This window comes from Lygodium microphyllum, chromosome 19, assembly GCF_053477565.2.
Source record: "Lygodium microphyllum isolate KBCC chromosome 19, Lygodium_microphyllum_v1.1.10, whole genome shotgun sequence".
Taxonomy (NCBI): Eukaryota; Viridiplantae; Streptophyta; class Polypodiopsida; order Schizaeales; family Lygodiaceae; genus Lygodium; species Lygodium microphyllum.
This window is the reverse complement of record NC_141153.1, coordinates 56,229,338-56,246,012: the sequence shown is the minus strand read 5'-3', so window position 1 is coordinate 56,246,012 and position 16,675 is coordinate 56,229,338. Positions and strand designations below refer to the sequence as shown.

The 16,675-nt window shown below is 40.1% G+C and overlaps 1 protein-coding gene and 1 long non-coding RNA gene across 7 annotated transcripts in view; one reads left to right on the top strand and one right to left on the bottom strand.

Annotated features, from left to right (window-relative positions):
• Window positions 1-7,112, bottom strand: part of LOC148019902 (uncharacterized) — a 60,479-nt gene extending 53,367 nt beyond the window's left edge. The window contains exons 1-3 of one of the 5 annotated variants that reach the window (XM_087700093.1): window positions 6,675-7,112; window positions 5,322-5,467; window positions 3,137-3,305 (exon numbers count right to left, since the gene is read on the bottom strand). Coding sequence is in view for 4 of the 5 variants with exons in the window: in XM_087700090.1 (XP_087556216.1) it covers window positions 3,133-3,305; window positions 4,211-4,264 (227 nt within the window). In the remaining variant the exon portion in view is untranslated. Of the gene's footprint in view, window positions 1-3,132; window positions 3,312-4,210; window positions 4,346-5,321; window positions 5,468-6,674 lie in introns of those variants that run through there. The other 4 variants (XM_087700092.1, XM_087700090.1, XM_087700091.1 and 1 more) reach the window with 4 other exon arrangements.
• The window catches only part of LOC148019901 (uncharacterized), a 57,171-nt gene extending 47,280 nt beyond the window's left edge, over window positions 1-9,891 (top strand). For both annotated transcript variants that reach the window (XR_015694887.1, XR_015694886.1), the window contains one exon: window positions 7,866-9,891. This is a non-coding gene — a long non-coding RNA (uncharacterized LOC148019901). The remainder of the gene's footprint in view (window positions 1-7,865) is intronic.
• The last annotated feature ends 6,784 nt before the right edge of the window (window positions 9,892-16,675 follow it).

Genomic DNA, 16,675 nt, shown 5'->3' with positions numbered 1-16,675 from the left:
CGAACTGGGGCAGTACAGCCAAGGGTAGGACAAGGGTGCAAAACAGAACATGCATTGTAACAACAGATGGAGGCAGAACAAAAGAGTTCAAGGGTGTGATGATCAAAGGGAGTAATGATGGCATCGGATTACAACAATCAAAATTACAATGATTGGTAGAGTTCAGAATCCTTGGGGCCTGCTGCCATGGCCGTTATGTATAGGGTTGCCAGAGTCTAGCCCACCTCTTGCATGTATGGAGCTTTCACCCAAGAGAGTGTGCATATGCATCTAGGATGTGGGGGGATGACATATGGCAATTTGATCTGGGACCAGAGGCATTGTGGGTTCTCTTTCAACCTTGAGCATGACTTACTGGGTGGTGGTTGGTAGGTTCTCATGGATTATGATGTCTGTTAGAACATGTATGTGTGAGTGTTCATTTCTTACAGTTATGTAGGTTGTTGATCACTCTTCAAAGGGCGTGCCTAGCCAAGAGTACAAGGTTCGTGTCTATAAGGATATCCTTGTCAAATGGTGGAATCACCTGTACATAGTGCAGTTGGGGACATAGCATAAGCAAACTAAGGCAGGCAGCAGTAGTAAGGGGAATTGGCCTGCTTGCAGGTCCATCCTGCTAGGGCTATAAAAGGGCCTTCCTGCCACTTGTTATGGTAGAGCACTAGTGCAGAGTGGCCTCATCCTCAGCACTTTCTGTGGTAAATTTGCTGCAGATCGGTGTGGGTGCACAGCAGTGCATGATAGAAGCTGAATTCTTGGGATCATATTGAAGAATGGACTAAATGCAAAGGTGGATACTCTGCATCTACAAAACTGAAACAGGACCTCGTTTGGTCAGAAATATAGGCTTGCACATCATTCTCAATTAGGATCAATCCTGGTCATTGCCAAAAACCCAATCTAGCACAGGCATAAAAAGTTCAATATCAGGCACTTCCACATAATGCATATGAACACACAAAGATGATCAATCACTTCCATGTAAAGCATATGAGCAAATGCAAACATTGGCAATTTAGAAAAGTCATCAAGCAATCACACATTATTGCACATGAATGAAAGGGATCAATTAGAGTTACTATTGTGTACTGTTGGTCCATTCTCTGGATCTGCTCCGATAGAGTACATCTCATATTCCCATACAATTTGGCCTGTCATAAATGTCACAATCCTTGGGTTATGCACCTCAGACTGCTAGTAGCCCATAGAATTCCTGTTCATTTGCTTTTTCAAGATCAAGCACAACCTCAATGAAATGGCAAATTCCATAACTCTCAGGTTATGCATTTTGACAGTCCATACAGGACCATGTACTTCTCATGTTCTCATAATTAGTAGGTAAGATCTCAATTGAATTGTTCCCATAGTTGAGGTTAACTCTTAATGAGAAATAGGAATGGAAATAGGAACAGAAATGGAAATGGCAATGGAAAAAATGTGTGAAGAGGGAAAGTGGAGGGACATTCTAAGGGAGGAAAAGCAAAAGAGTGTGGTTGTCTTAAAGGGATAGTTGGCATTCCGAATCCCAAGTTGCATGTTGGCATTCCGAATCCCAAGTTGAAGAGGAAAATGTTTTGGACTCCAAGGGGAAATTCCATGCGGTGCACCATGCTGTTTTGTATAAGAGGAAACATTCCCCCCTGAAATGCCCATGATTAGAGAGAATCACAAGGGTTCTTTTTTTTGGGGGGGGGGGTGTGTGGGTTTTGGGAGGTAGGGTGGGGGGAGGTCAGTATGCCAATGCTGACTCCTGAAAAGATGCATGCATGACAATACTGTATTGGAGAGAGAAGTCATGCAAGAGACTATCCTCGTGGGGAGTGTGAACTCCCATGTGTCAGTGCTGTGTCAGGTGTACACCACCAAGGGCCCTGCAATAGCCCATCTACGTGCTGTCGTAGAAGCCTGTGGCTGATTCCAAGCGAGAGGTCTGGCTGCTTCTATCAATCACCATTTGAGAGAACTTTTAGGCTGCTTCAAGTTGACAGTACTTCTTCTACGCGAACTCACAGCAAGGAACTGGAGTCTGGCTCACAGCTCAGCAATGTAGAGAGACTATGGTGCTAGGCATCCTTCCTGAAGGAGGGGCCATGTCATGCTGAACTGGCCATTAAGACCCCATCAAGACCCAACTGGTAAGTTGTATAGAAAGAGGCTCATTTGAGCCTTGTATCTTGGTTTTGATCTCCAAAATCAAAGAACTAGGGTGTAGCAGTCTCTAATGCACAAATTACTGATCAGATAGGTATAGTTTGGCAGCTTATTACTTGCAGGTGAAGTTTGCAGTGAAAACAGAGCACTACAGCTGTGACAGTATGATTAGGTAGGCTTCTAACACGCTGTTGTTTGTTAAATTTTTCCCATCTAGAGCGATCTTGCTTCTTTCTGGTTCTGTAATTTGCTCTTGATAGTGAAGGAAAGGGGGACTTGCCCATCTAAACTCCAACCAGCTGTCATAGCCCTACATAGATTTCTTTAACCCAGCCTTAATGAGATTTGTTGAGTCCAGTAACAAGCAAATGCGTTTGCATAGAGCAACCAAAGCTGTGACCTTGCTCAGAAGAAAGTCGATCTTGCTCATCTTAAAGGTTCCTGGCTGCCAAAATGTTGCAGGCACTCATCTGCTAAAAACTCACCATCTGAAAGTGCTGTCACATCAACCCTTGAGTAGCCAGTCCCAAAATAGAAGTTCTAGTTACAGAGGACTGTAAACTAGGTCATGTTAAGCAAATCTTTATAGTCCATTGTGGATGATGACTGTGTTATTTTGCCTCCACTGTGTAAGGTGCTCATTGGAAATTCTCAAGGTAGACGTACTCAGATGTATGTACTTGCAAAATCAGCTGTGTAGCTGACACGTTTTTTGCTTGGAGCTGTGCTATTGTCAGCCTTCAAAATGTTTTCTTACTGTTCACTTGTGTGCTTGATTCAGGATACCTTTCCTTTCTGTTTGTAAGTTATCTCAGCGCATTTGTTGACCCAAATTCTAGTAATGGATGAGGGACTGAATAAGATGAGATTCTCACTTCAAACCAAACAAGCACAGCAAATCTGAAACTCTCCATAATATTCATGGTTGTACAACAGAAATCACACAGAAAGAAACTCTTGACAGATCAGAGATATGCTCACCTACTGGATTGGGAGTGGTCCCTTGTAGGAGGTGCTTCCATGTCAGAATTAAGCATACATTGCTTGTCTGTGGCTGGAATGGTGTCTGGGCATTGATTGTCTGGAAAGACATCATCCCAGGACTTAATCAAAGCAATCCCTTTCATCAGTTTTCCTGTCCAAAAGTAAAGCACCTGCATTCCATGCAGAAGAGAGATTAGGCTTACTTAGATGAATTACAGGTGTGACTCCAATATTCTACTCCTATTTGAAAAATCGTTGATAAGCCATTTGGTTTCTTAAACAATGGATGGGCTAAATTCCAAGTATACTCATCGAGAGGGGCTTTCCGTCTGTAAGAACAGGGGTCAATACAGTCAAAGCTTCATGTCCAATGTATCGATGTCACAAGATAATCTTCACTAGCTATCAAAGAAAGAAGCCAATGTACAGGACAGCCAAAGATTAGCACATGCACTCTTATGTACTTTTTGGGCAAGGAGTTTACTGTCTGCTGATTTAAGGCCTTAATGTCTGGGAAAGAAACCGTGAACATTGGGAACTCTGCAGATTATTCACCGGATTGCCTGTTTAAGTTTGTAATCTTTGTAGCTTCTCCGTATCATCTTCTGCCTGGGAGAAAGAGGAAGCATTTGCGGAGGGATTAATTTAACCCTTTTCAACGGAGTGATTAAAGAGTGAATGCAAATTGAGAAGATCCTCAGTGGCTTGGTAAACTTGCCGACAGATTTGGACAATTCAAGTTTTTCGTTGTTCCCACCATGATCATGGAGCTCAAGTGCTCACTGAATTATAGGTAGCTGCTTGACGTTCATTGAGGTGAACGAAGCCACGTCCATTGAGTGGAAGAAATGCTACATCTCAATAAGACGGTTACGGTCATGCAGATAAGTATGGGTTTCTAATCATGAGACATGGGAAGTTGAGATGAGCACATCCTCTTCAACGGGTTGGCTAGCGTTTTTGCTGGAGACTTGTCTGGACGTGCGAATTTTTTGTTGAAGTGCTTGCTATCGCATTTTTTGCTTTATTCCTGTAGTTGGCGTAAATAGAGCCGAAGGATTGAGGAGAGACAGACCTTGTAAAGCTCGAGGAGATGGGGAGTGAAGGTTTGGATTGTCTGAGAGAGCATGACGTGTTTTTCAGCTACATATGACTACTCGTGTCGATGAACGGTGCAATTGGCAAGCGAGATACGGGAAGCAGAAAATGCGTTCTCCGTTGAGGTGGCTTTTGGTTTGTTAATGGATGGAAGGAAGCATAACATGTAAATTCGGATTCGCAGCTGAGGTTGTCTACTGTTTCAAGACCCAAGAAGGGGGGAACATTTAAGAATTGAAGGGGCGGCTTACAGAGAGAGAGACGCTTTAAAGGGGGAAATGCCGGTGCATTGTTTCCTTCGAGACCACCTTTCCGGTCCATAAAAACCCATACTTCTAATGCCATAATAAACTCATCATGCGAGGTGCTTCAAAAATGACAAAATCGAAAGGCGAATTTCACCGGTGGTAAAGGTTTATTCCAAGAGAACATACTCAGAACTGCCCAAAGAAAGCAGGTTCAGTTGAAGGACAGAATAAAATATCAGTGGAAGGCCAGAGTTGTCTACAATTCTACTAAAAACGCAACTAGTTAGTCCAATTTTAGGTTATAGAATGTGCACTATCCAATTGGCAGCTGAATGCTATGAAGCCCACTGCTCACAACAGATTGGAAGTTTTGCCTTCCACACGCCATGCTTGATTTCGCCCAATTAGCGTCAGGAGTCAGGACCAGTAAAAGGTCCAAGAGTCGATTATAAATTGGTCCTTCACCCACACATTTAACAAGATTATAAATTGGTTCTACTTGTGAGTTAGGACGCACGTTGAAATACGTGCTTAAGTTGCGTGTTAGGTGTTACACTTGCATTTCAGCTTTGCGATGGTTAGATAGCTCACCGACAGAGAGTAACTGCTTATTAACCCAACATGTACTTAAAAGTATCAACTGCTACAGAGCTTAACGTATCATAATTTGGGAGGTGTGAACAGTTTGATGGACATCGAAAAGATCTTGAACCGAGGGTTGTATTATGATTATTAATCAGTAAATAAATGTATTGCATTGAAGCTTACAATCTCGAATAGAAAGAAGGAAACGGAAGAGAGGAGATTTTTAAAAGTAAACTAATTCGATGAGAATCTTACTTTTTATCCTCCACTTCAACGTTCCACATACAGTTTGGCACTCAAAGAGACCCATGCGGCACACCTTGTTTAGCTGTTTCCACCGTCATAATGGATTCCAAACGGTTCAAACACTGAATAGGAGTCCATAAAGACTTGATTTGCCCCTGTGAGGTAAATTGCGGTATGAAATATTATTTTTACAGCATTGTAATTTGTGTGGTTGAAGAGAGAAAAGGGACATATAAATTGAGAAAAACCTTGCACGTGTGAGCTGGGTCACGATCCTCTTTGGACCATGCCCTCACCTCGACACCCATGGCCCGAAAAGGTTCCTAGCTTGAAACTGATTGTACAATGTAAACCGTCAAGTCATGGTAACTTGAAAATCCCACCCTTGATTCCCATCTAGGTTGTGCGATCCACACCCCGCTGGGAGTAGGACCTTATTGAGGGCCTAGGAAGCGCCCTTAATGGATGTGCTACTATATGATATTGCAACTTGCTAGTAGTAGAAGAATGAATGTATCCCTAGTGAAGCAACCCGCCATCATAAGATTGAGCGCTCATTGCACAATTTCAGGTAATGCGACACGGATGCTTGCTTAGGGAAGTTGCATTGTGCTTCGTTAGGGCCTTGTTGAGTGAATGCATTGCAATCTAGGGCAAAGGCAAAGGTGTATAATGGTTTGTAGTGGCAAACTCAAAATGAGAACGAAGGCTTTTAATACTAGCACACTTTAAAGGTTGCGATGATGTTACAAAATGCAGCTATTATACTAAATGTGGTAATTGTTGTTTTGACAGTTATTCCAAGGTCAAGGCACCACAAAGTTTACTGAATTGAGATTCGAACCCAGGACTGGATTCTTTACATGCTATCAATTGGAATGAAGGCTTAGGCTTAGACGTCCACTAAAATTGAAGCCCATTTTGGATAATCGGGGCAAAAAATTTAAGAGGAAGGTTCCACGGGCGAAGCCCAAGTTAAAATTAGAGAGAGAGAGAGAGAGAGCTACTAGAGACCTAGAGAGAGAGAGAGAGAGAGAGAGAGAGAGAGAGAGCTACTAGAGACCTAGAAAAGAGGACCCGTCGTTGTGGAGATGGAAGGCGATTTTCTTTAGTTTAATTTTTTAAAGTAGGAGGAAATTAGGAATCTCTCTTCTGCATCATGGACAAACAAATAAAGTTGACTTTTCTACACCCTCATGCTTTACACACACACACACACACACACATCTCTCTCTCTCTCTCTCTCTCTCTCTCTCTCTCTCTCTGTGAGTGTGTGTGTGTCTTACACAACAAAGCAGAAACAATTGTCCCAAAGAATTAGGCATTGCAGTGGGTAAATATATATAGAGAGAGAGAGCTTACACAACGATGAAGGCGTCCAATTGGCCGGATAAATGAATTGAGCTCAGCCGCTCTCCGACGAATGCATGCTTCGATCCTGCTCACAATCTCATGTTCAGCAACAGCTGCTCCAGTGACGTTGTTACTTGGGAGTGTGTATATCCTGGTAACGTTAGCGGAGAACGATGATCGACTTGTAGAAATTACAGCAATATGGGGCGGCTGGTAGACGCTGCCTCTCTCTCTCTCTCTCTCTCTCTCTCAGGTGGTAAGCAAAGAAATTATACACCTAAGTCACAGGCAGCAGGTTACGAAGCCCAGACACGGAGAGAGGGAGAGAGAGAGAGAGCCTTAAATAGATGAAGTGGGAAGAAGAGAGTGCCGTAGTCAGCTGACGCTGCTTCTGTAAGAGAGAAAGAGAGAGAGTGAGTGAGAGCAAAGGGGGTGGGGGGACCCGGGGGAGATCACCGTGTGGTGTATATACCGTGTATGTATATATGTCTCTTTGTGTAGTCTTGTGTGCCATTATTTTGTGTGTTTACGTTAAGAAATATTCCCCCAGCTTTTTTACATTTTAAAATTTAGCCGGTTAAACGTCTTCCTAGACTCCTGGGGGTAGAGGAAAAAGAAAGGGAAACTAACCGAATATTCATAGAACTTTTTGGATTTAATGGATTTCCTTTTGGTGGCATTCGTCCATTGAAGGACGTGACAAGACAAAGGTACTACCTTTCATGACAAAACCTCCAAAAGGGCTACATCATCAGCCCTCAGGCTACTCTCAGAGTCTCACTCTCAGACACACCATCAACCCTCGGGCCCCTCACACCCACACACCGTCAACCCTCGGGCCCCTCACCCCCCCCCCCCCCCCCCCCCCCCCCACCCCTCAGCATATGTACTAAAAATTTTACCACATAATTCAGCCAGTTACGCAAGCAAACCTCTCTCAGGCTCTCTCTCAGAGTCTCTCTCGATGTTTGTATCCAGTCACTGGACAACTGTTACCCTCCTCCGCCCGATAAAGCCATTGTGTCTTCTTCCTCCTATCCGTCCTTAGTTTATTTCTTCTTCGTCTTCTTCCGGCTTTTCTTCCTTAGCCTCGAAAAATGCATCTAGATAAGACAGCCCTGCTGTGAGAGAGAGAGAGAGAGAGAGAGAGAGAGAGAGAAGGAAGGGCGACCATAACCTCAATTCTTGTTAGTTGAGCAGGTTTTGATCCGTTGCAAGGTCCTTGTAAGTATTTCAGTTGCTAAGTTCATGTCAACAACAAGCACACATTTTTAGGGCCTTGCCATTTGACGAGTCATGACTCACGACACCCAAAACATCATTCAGCTGTTACTTCAGCGCCTTGTTTTGTGAGGTAATCGCCCCAACCATGCTATTTTATTCAAGGGTCATGATTCGTAAGTTTAAAGTGAAATTCGTGCATTTGCTCTATGCTTCTGTTCGATGCATCTATTGTGACGGGCTTAGGTGTGTTGGACCAATTAAGTGTAATTTATAGGAGCTATAGCTGTGCGCCAACCTTGTGAATGCACCTGGGTGTTGCCCTTACTATTCCGAACATCCCTCAAAATAATGGTAGAGGCGAGGGTATCATACAACCATTCTAACCTTTGTCTCATGAATACAAACAATTGAAAAGAAACTCGCATGGCAACTTTTTAGGTTCACCGAAAAGCTATAACTAGATTGTGAAGAATACACATGATTCTATCTTTTCCACTAGACACTTGAATTGCTTGTATACCATGTGACTTGACTAGAGGTTGCCTAACAATTGCAATTGGCTTGCATGCATGAGCGTGCCTCTGCGTGCGCAACCTAGACTCTCTCTCCATTTTGTCATTCTTTACTTTGAGAATTTATAAATATGTTGGTCATCTCCTTAGTCTTTTGAATAAGTTTTGACTACTAGTTTGATGTTTCCCAATGTTTTATACTTCATTTGAGCTCTTGCTTGTTTATTGCACCCATTTTTCATTGACTTCCCAAAATTTGCAAGCCTTTTTGTAGGCAATGTTTAAATAATCTACAATGATGAGTAGGTAGTCACATGTTCTAGTCTTTGTAGAATCAAAACCCTATTTTCTTTTTCCTAAGGTGGTCACTACTAGGTTTTGTATTTTTAGTATGTGACTCTTTATCTATGTATATAGAACTACGTGGGTTCATTATTTTACCTACACTAATTTTTCCTTTCTCTCACCTCTAATGGAGTAACTTATATCCCTTCTCTTGGACCTAATTGAACATCACTCTCTCTAGCAAAGTTTGTGCCAACATCATTGCTTGTTTCATCTACGACTAAGTGTATAACACATTTTCAATTAAGAATTTCACCCTCTCAACCCTCTTGTCCACTATTCGCCAATTTGTGAAGTTTTTTTGGTTACCTTCAATTTTGGTTTAATAATTAAAACTTTATCTAGTTCTTCATGTGGAGATACATAATAAAACAACCAATATATAGTTTTCTTCTAATATGCGCTTGCAAAACAAAACATCACCTTATGAATAACAAATGAGCTAGGTCTTCAAAGGATATATAGCCACAACTACCTTGGCCAATTGGAGACACTTATTGGTGTTTTGTTTGCCAAAAGTATACCAATTAACCTCTATTATAAAAGTTAAAACTGTAAGTGTAGAATATAGTGTCACAAATATCAACACTCTAAACTCAAAATCCTAAGTGCAAGGAGTGGGGGCATTAAGCATTAGATGTTCCAGTAATAAGTGCAAAATAGGTTCACATGCTATGCGAAAGAAACCATCATAATTTCTCGTAGATGTTATAAATACATTGTAGTATTTCTAGTAGTCACATTAAAATAATTTTATAGAATGACATACTAGCAAGTTATGCAATTGGCTAGCATTGCATGTTAGTACAACATTAACTTTTATATGGTCTTTGAGACAAATAATTGCAAATAGAAAAAAGTGCGAGTTATCAAGATGTTGTAAATCAATGGTCAATTTGTACGTTTGAGTTTGTGGAGGTCTTAGGTTTAAGCAAAAGGGGAGCTCAAGGTTGGTCTACCTACATGCATGCTACATAACATCCTTTTGAGGGCAACATAGCTCAACATCTAGACATTGACTTGATGACTCATTGAAGAGACTAAATTGTGTAAATTTGTCTATTTTCTTATCATACTGATTCTCTTTTCTCTACTCATTATAATGCAAATAGGCTTTTGGAGGTTGCTGTTTAAATTTTACTATAGTGTACAATTGTCACACATTTTGAATATTTACTTGTGCTTTTAGAGGAAACATGCAAATTCTTTCTTTTGCCTATTACAGTTCATGTACTAGAGGTTGGCCAATAAGTGCAACACACACACACACACACACACACACACACACACACACACACACACACACACACACACACACACACACACACACACACACACACACACACACACACGAGGTTGGCCAATAAGTGCAATTCACACACACACACACACACACACACACACACACACACACACACACACACACACACACACACACACACACACACACACACACACACACACACACACACACTAAAACAACCAATATATTGTTTCCTTTTGGCATATGCTTGGAAAATAAAATAATATCTAATATTTCTACCTTATGAATAACAAATAAGCCAAGTCTTCAAAGTATATATAGCCACCACTATTACATTGGCCAATTGGAGACATTGACTGATGTTTTGTCTACCAAAAATATACCAACAAACCATTATTTTAGAAGTTAAAACTAGAAGTGTACAACATAGTGTGACAAATATTAACACACCTCAAAACTCAAAATTGTAATGGCTAGGAGTGGGGGCATTAAGCATTAGATATTCCAATAATAAGCACACAGTATGTTTGCATGTTGTTTGAAATAAACCATCATAGTTTCTAGTACATGTTATTGTAGTATTTTTAGTAGTTGCATGAAAACAAATTTCATAGAATTGACTATTATATGGTTTTGAGCCAAATAATTGGAAATAGAAAAAAGCACGGGTTATTAGCTACATGGGTGCTACATGGCATGTTGTTGAGAGCAACATAGCTTGAGATCTAGACATTGACTTAATGACTCTTATTCACTAAAGAAACTAAATTGTGCAAATCTATTTATTTTCCTCTCATATTGATTCTCTTTTCTCTACTCATTACAATGCACATAGGCTTTAAGAGGTTGCCCTTCAAATTCTCCTATATTGTATGATTATCACACATTTTGAATATTTACCCATGCTTTTAGAGGAAACTCACAAATTCTTTCTTTTGCATTGTGTATCCTTCATGTACTAGATGTTGGCCAATAATTGTATTCATTTTTTACACATGTGTAGGTATGAGCACACACACATGTATGTGTTGCACTTGCACACGCACACACACGCACGTGCGTGCACACGCATGCACGCACGCACACCATATATAATTCTTTACTTTGAGAAGCTATCATATGTTGGCCATTTCTTCCTCTTTTGAATATTATTTGAATAGTTTGGAGTTTTTCTACTATCTACATACAAGGATGTATTTTTCCATACTCTATGTAGTGTGAATACCCAAACAAGGAAATCATAGGAGTTTGACACATTAATCCATGAGTAATGCAAGCATGCCTATATGCATCGGATAGCTTCATGTGTTTATCACACATAGCTTACTAATTGCAAGACATTGTATCTATTCTCCTACATCTAATATTGAATGTTCCTTGTTGGTGGGATTAGAGTAAAATTTGGTGAGAGTAAATGTACGTTACAACTAATAGGCATATGTACTCCTACTAGTAATACCTAGACATGAGAATCCCATGTTAGTGTTATCAATTGAGGTGGTGTAATTTCATCTACAAATAAGACTTTTTTCTCACAATTTAGCAATGGATGGAGTCTATGATGTGTGGTAGGCAAGAGGATTGGCCAACTTCTACCTTGAATGACCCTACCAAGTTTCTGTGCTCCCAAATTGGCCCAAATGGTAAGTTGCTTTGGGAATCTAAGAAGTCTAAGGACTTCACTGTTGAGTCTTTAGCTATCTTCATGAAGATGCAGTTGAAGTGGAGTAAGGATTGTCCTTTTGCCTCTTGCTCCACCTAGAAAAGAAGACTCCTTAACGTCTGGAAGGCCACTCCATCTTTTAGGCTCAATGTCTTTAGTTGGAGGTTCATGTTGAAATCTCTACCCCTTTGATCTTATGACTAAGCTCAAAGGTCCCTGTTAGCCTCCTTTGCCCATTATGTAAGAGAGCGGAGGAGACTAAAAGGCATCTCTTTTGGGATTGCATTCACATAGTGGGAATATGGAAGAAAGTGAAGTTGTGGCATAGAGGTGCTCACCTGTGACTTTGGCTACGTGGTGGCTTTCTTTGCTAATGTTAGGCTATTGGACAAGGCATCTTGGAGACTCATCTCATTGGTCTCTGTAGTCACTCTTAGGCTCACGTGGTATAGGAGGAATGACATTGTCATTAGTAGGAACTTCAGCAAGCCCTTAGATTGTATCAACCTGCTAAGAGCAGATCTTATACTTGTACTTAGCTTTGAGGATAGGAAACTTTGGATTTTCAAGCTCTTATGTAATCAGAAGCTTTTGAATATGGGCTAGGTCTCGACTACATTCATGTGTGCTATAACTTTATGTCGCCTAGTATAACCCACATTATATTAAAAAAAAGAATTTGTAATGGTCTTGAAGAAGACTAAGCAAAAGCAACATATCTTTGTGTGGATTTATTTGAATCAATTGGTTCTCTGTGTGGTTGCTATTCTAGGCATTCAATGGCTGCAAGGCAACATCACTATCTTTACCTTGAAAATTGTGGGCCATAACAAGTAGTGAATGGTGGTTCCTCTTGAGTAACAAGTTGCAATACAATTTGCATTGTATTTTCTGGTGTTATACACACTTGCCATCATATGAATAACTACTTGGCTTTGATTATGAGCTCTTTGGATGAGTTGGGGCTAATTGACACACATTCATATCTAATGGCTCTAGGCATAAGGCCTCTAGAGGTTTTGATGTGCCTATAAAAGACGTGCCCTTTTCTTTTCCCTAACCACTACGATGGCTTGAGGTTTCTTATTTGTGCTTATCTATCATGTGCTTTATAAATGTAGATGCTTCTACTCTAGCATGCATGAGCTCCTCTCTTTTCTTTGCATACTTCATTTAGTGGCCTTGTGGACTACACTCTTGTGGGTTAGTTGATAAATTCAAGCTCCATTTAGCATCCCTATGGACCACACTCACATGGATTTCTTGGTACACTCCAAATGCATCCTTTTACTTGTAGATTGGAACAAGGGTTGAGAGTACAAAGTGTATCGCCTTGGCAACATGATTTAGATATTTGGTATTAGGTTTGATATTGTGAAGGGGATTGCAACTATTTATGACATTTTATTTCTTTGATTCTCCATTATGGGCCCTCTCATATACCCTAGTATTCTCATGAGGGTATAGATGAAGCCATGTATTGTAAACTTGTATGTTGGAATACATAGTGCAATTTTGATTCTTGTAGTATGGTCTTGTGTGGTGTTGCTTTATTTGCACGCGCGCGCGCGCACACGCGCACGCGCGCGTGCGTCGCACACACACACACATTTAGGCTTCTTGCTTGTTATTTGTACTAATTTCTCATTGACAACAAAATTTCTGAGTCTTTTTGTGGCAATATTTGAATAACTATGATGATGAGCATATAGTCAAATGCTACATAGTTTGTAGAATCAACCTCCCTTTTATCTTTTTCCTCTAAGGTGGTTGGTATTGGGCTTTGTACTTTTAATGTGTGACAATTTTATCTATGTCTATGGAACTATATGAATTGATTAGTTTACATATATGGGGATTTTCTTGCTCTCACCTCTAATAGAGTAACTTCTATGCCTTCTCATAGGAGCTAATCAAACATGTGTTAAGAACATAATTGCCTTTCTAATTATTCATGCTATCATGAATATGCTTAGTCCTCTTGTCTCCTATCGGTTAGTTTGTGAATGTTTTTGGTTACCTCGATTTTAATGTTGATAATTAGGACTTTATTTGGTTCCTTATGTGGAGAAACACAATAAACCAATCGCATATACAATTGCTTTTTCTTCTAATGTATGCTTGCAAAACAAAAGAGTATCTAATATATCCATCTTATGAATGAATAATATCCATGCTTATGAAATACGCCTAACTACTACTACACATTGACCAATTACCAACATTTATTAGTGATATTTGTCTCTCAAACATATGCCATCAACCACTATTATATTCACTAGAATTAGATTCCAATTATAAATGCTAAAACTAGACTCCAAGGATAATCTCTACCTCAAATGCTCTATGCATGGTTATCTCTCCTCCATCCTCAAGAAATCATGTGGGATGGAAAGACAAAGGGAGAAGGTTCAACCATTACCACTTTCCCTCATGTAGCAATCTAGCCTTGAAAAATGAAGTCGTGTTTGCTCACTTGATTCTTAAGGTGCAAAGCTATGGAAGTTTTGTTTGTACCCATGGGCTAGGTCCATCTTTAGCACACTCTTACAAGTGAATAGGCATATAAGAAGAGGAGAAGTAGCATGAAGGATGAAGGGAGAAGCTCTCTTTCACACACACACACACACACACACACACACACACACACACACACACACACACACACACACACACACACACACACACACACACACACACACACACACACACACACACACACACACACACACACACACACACACACACACACACACACACACACACACACACACACTCTCTCTCTCTCTCTCTCTCTCTCTCTCTCTCTCTCTCTCTCTCTCTCTCTCTCTCTCAAAATGGTGGAAGGAGATGAAACATAGCTCTCCACGATTCACACACATAAGAATGATGCTTCCATTTAGATTTTGCACATAAAATACATTGGGTTGCATGGGTGGGTGCATGTAATCCTTTTCTCTACTCATTAGAATGCCCATAGACCTTCACAATTTTCCATTAGGAGTCTCAATTGTAGTGTACAATTGTTGAAGGTTATGAATATTTACATGTGCTTTTAGAGCAAAAACACGAGTTCTCTAGTTGACACATGGGTAATAGTTTGGACATGTGAGTAATTGCAACTTGCATGAGCATGATCTTGACAGTTAAATATATCACATTTTCATATGAAATTTTAAATTTTTCTTGAGAATATATATTTAACTCTAATTTACTACTTTTGGTAGCATCAAAGCCTAAAATAACTTCAAAAGTTGATCTTGTAAAATTTTGGCTTTTAATTAGGTCTTATATAGCTTTTGTTGGTGTTTTTATTATACTTGTTTTAGATATTTTCATTTTTGCAATTGGTAGATGTAGTCGTAGTTGGTTTTTTTTTATAATACTTGTTTGTCTTTTTATTATACTTAAGGATTGTAGATGTAGTCAAGCGGACATGGTGCGCGAAGAGCATTTGCCCCTCTTTTCTCCATTCTTGTTGGATTTTGGATTGAGTTGGAGGAAGAGGTTGAGGAGTTGGTGGAGGTCAAGGAGAGAAGAGTCATAGAGTAGTTAGTTGAAAATCATGGCCTAAGAGGTAAGAAACGAGAGAGGCATCGATTAAGCCAAGGTTGCTAAGTAAGAAGAAGTTCCTAGAGGTAGTGAAGTTGCTCCCACTAGAGCCATACCATGGTTGACGGGTTGATTCTTGCATGTATGTCAAAGGATAGATATGGGAGTCTCTCTTCACAAGCGGTTGAGGCTTTCTAAGAAACATGAGAAGGAGTGTTAGTTTATAGTTGTAATGAAGGTTGAGTTAGGATAGTTGCTAAAATGGTGTACAAAGGTTTGAAACGAGGATGTGGGGCCCCGAGGTCAAAAGAGGTAAGTATAACTAGGATGAAAAGCTTATGTAATGTCACAAACAAGTTTTGGGCACTCAAATAGATTGTTTCTAGTATTAATTTTTAAAATCCGAAGGCCTTAGTTCACAACTAGTGTTTCAAATTCATTATTTTGGCTATTGATAAGAGGATGTGGGACCCCAAGGAGGTCAAAAGAGGTAAGTATGACTAGGATGAAAAGCTTACTTAATGTTTGGTGTCATAAAAGAAAATACCTTGATACTTTTGTAATTGGGAATCATGCTAATTCCATACCTTGTAATTTACAGCCTTTGTAAATTCAGCTCTTGCCTATGTACATGTGCCCTTAACTTTGGAGATGAGGAGTTAGGATAAAGAAGGCAAGAGGCTAAGAGAAGACATCTTTTGGCTCGTTTAAAAAAAAAAAAACTTTACTATTCACTTTCTTGAAGTTAGCTTCCTTATTGTTAGATGAAGCATCAGCCATGGCTGTCATGTATTCTATGGAATTCTCATCATTAATACATGGCAAGATGTCTTGGTGCAATAGTTCTTTGTTACTATATGTCTAATTTAGTTTAGTTAGATTTCTTGTTAGATTTCTTTTCCTGGTTGAATGCTTCATTACATTGGTATGAGAGCTTTAGTTTAGACCTTGTCAGAAGTCATTTTCATACAATAGATTTAGTTACAGTGACTAGGGAGTGAAAATCGCAGTTAAAATTCAGTCACAAGAGTTAGTTCTTCCATAACCGTGGTCTGACATGGAGAACTCTTACAAATCGTGACTAAGATGGAGGTTCTTGGCATGAACCAGTGGACAATGGCGAGCTCCAACCATTTTGGCAGGTCATGACCAAGATTTGGACCAAAATTGGGGTAAGTTTGAAGAGAATGAGGGTTACATGATTTAGTGGAGCTTTAACTGTGATTACTTTTCAAGAACAGGGGTTCTTCACTTTTCCTACAAGCTTCTCTCATGGAAACCATGGAAATCTCTGATTCTACCTTCAAGCCATGAACTCTATCTTGCCATTTGACCTCACAAGCATATTTCCTGCCACTTGAGCTTTTTATGGACTACCAATTTTGAGTGTATTACTCATTTTTTTCAACGTGGTATGAGAGTATGCAGGCTGCGTGATCTGCGCCTAATC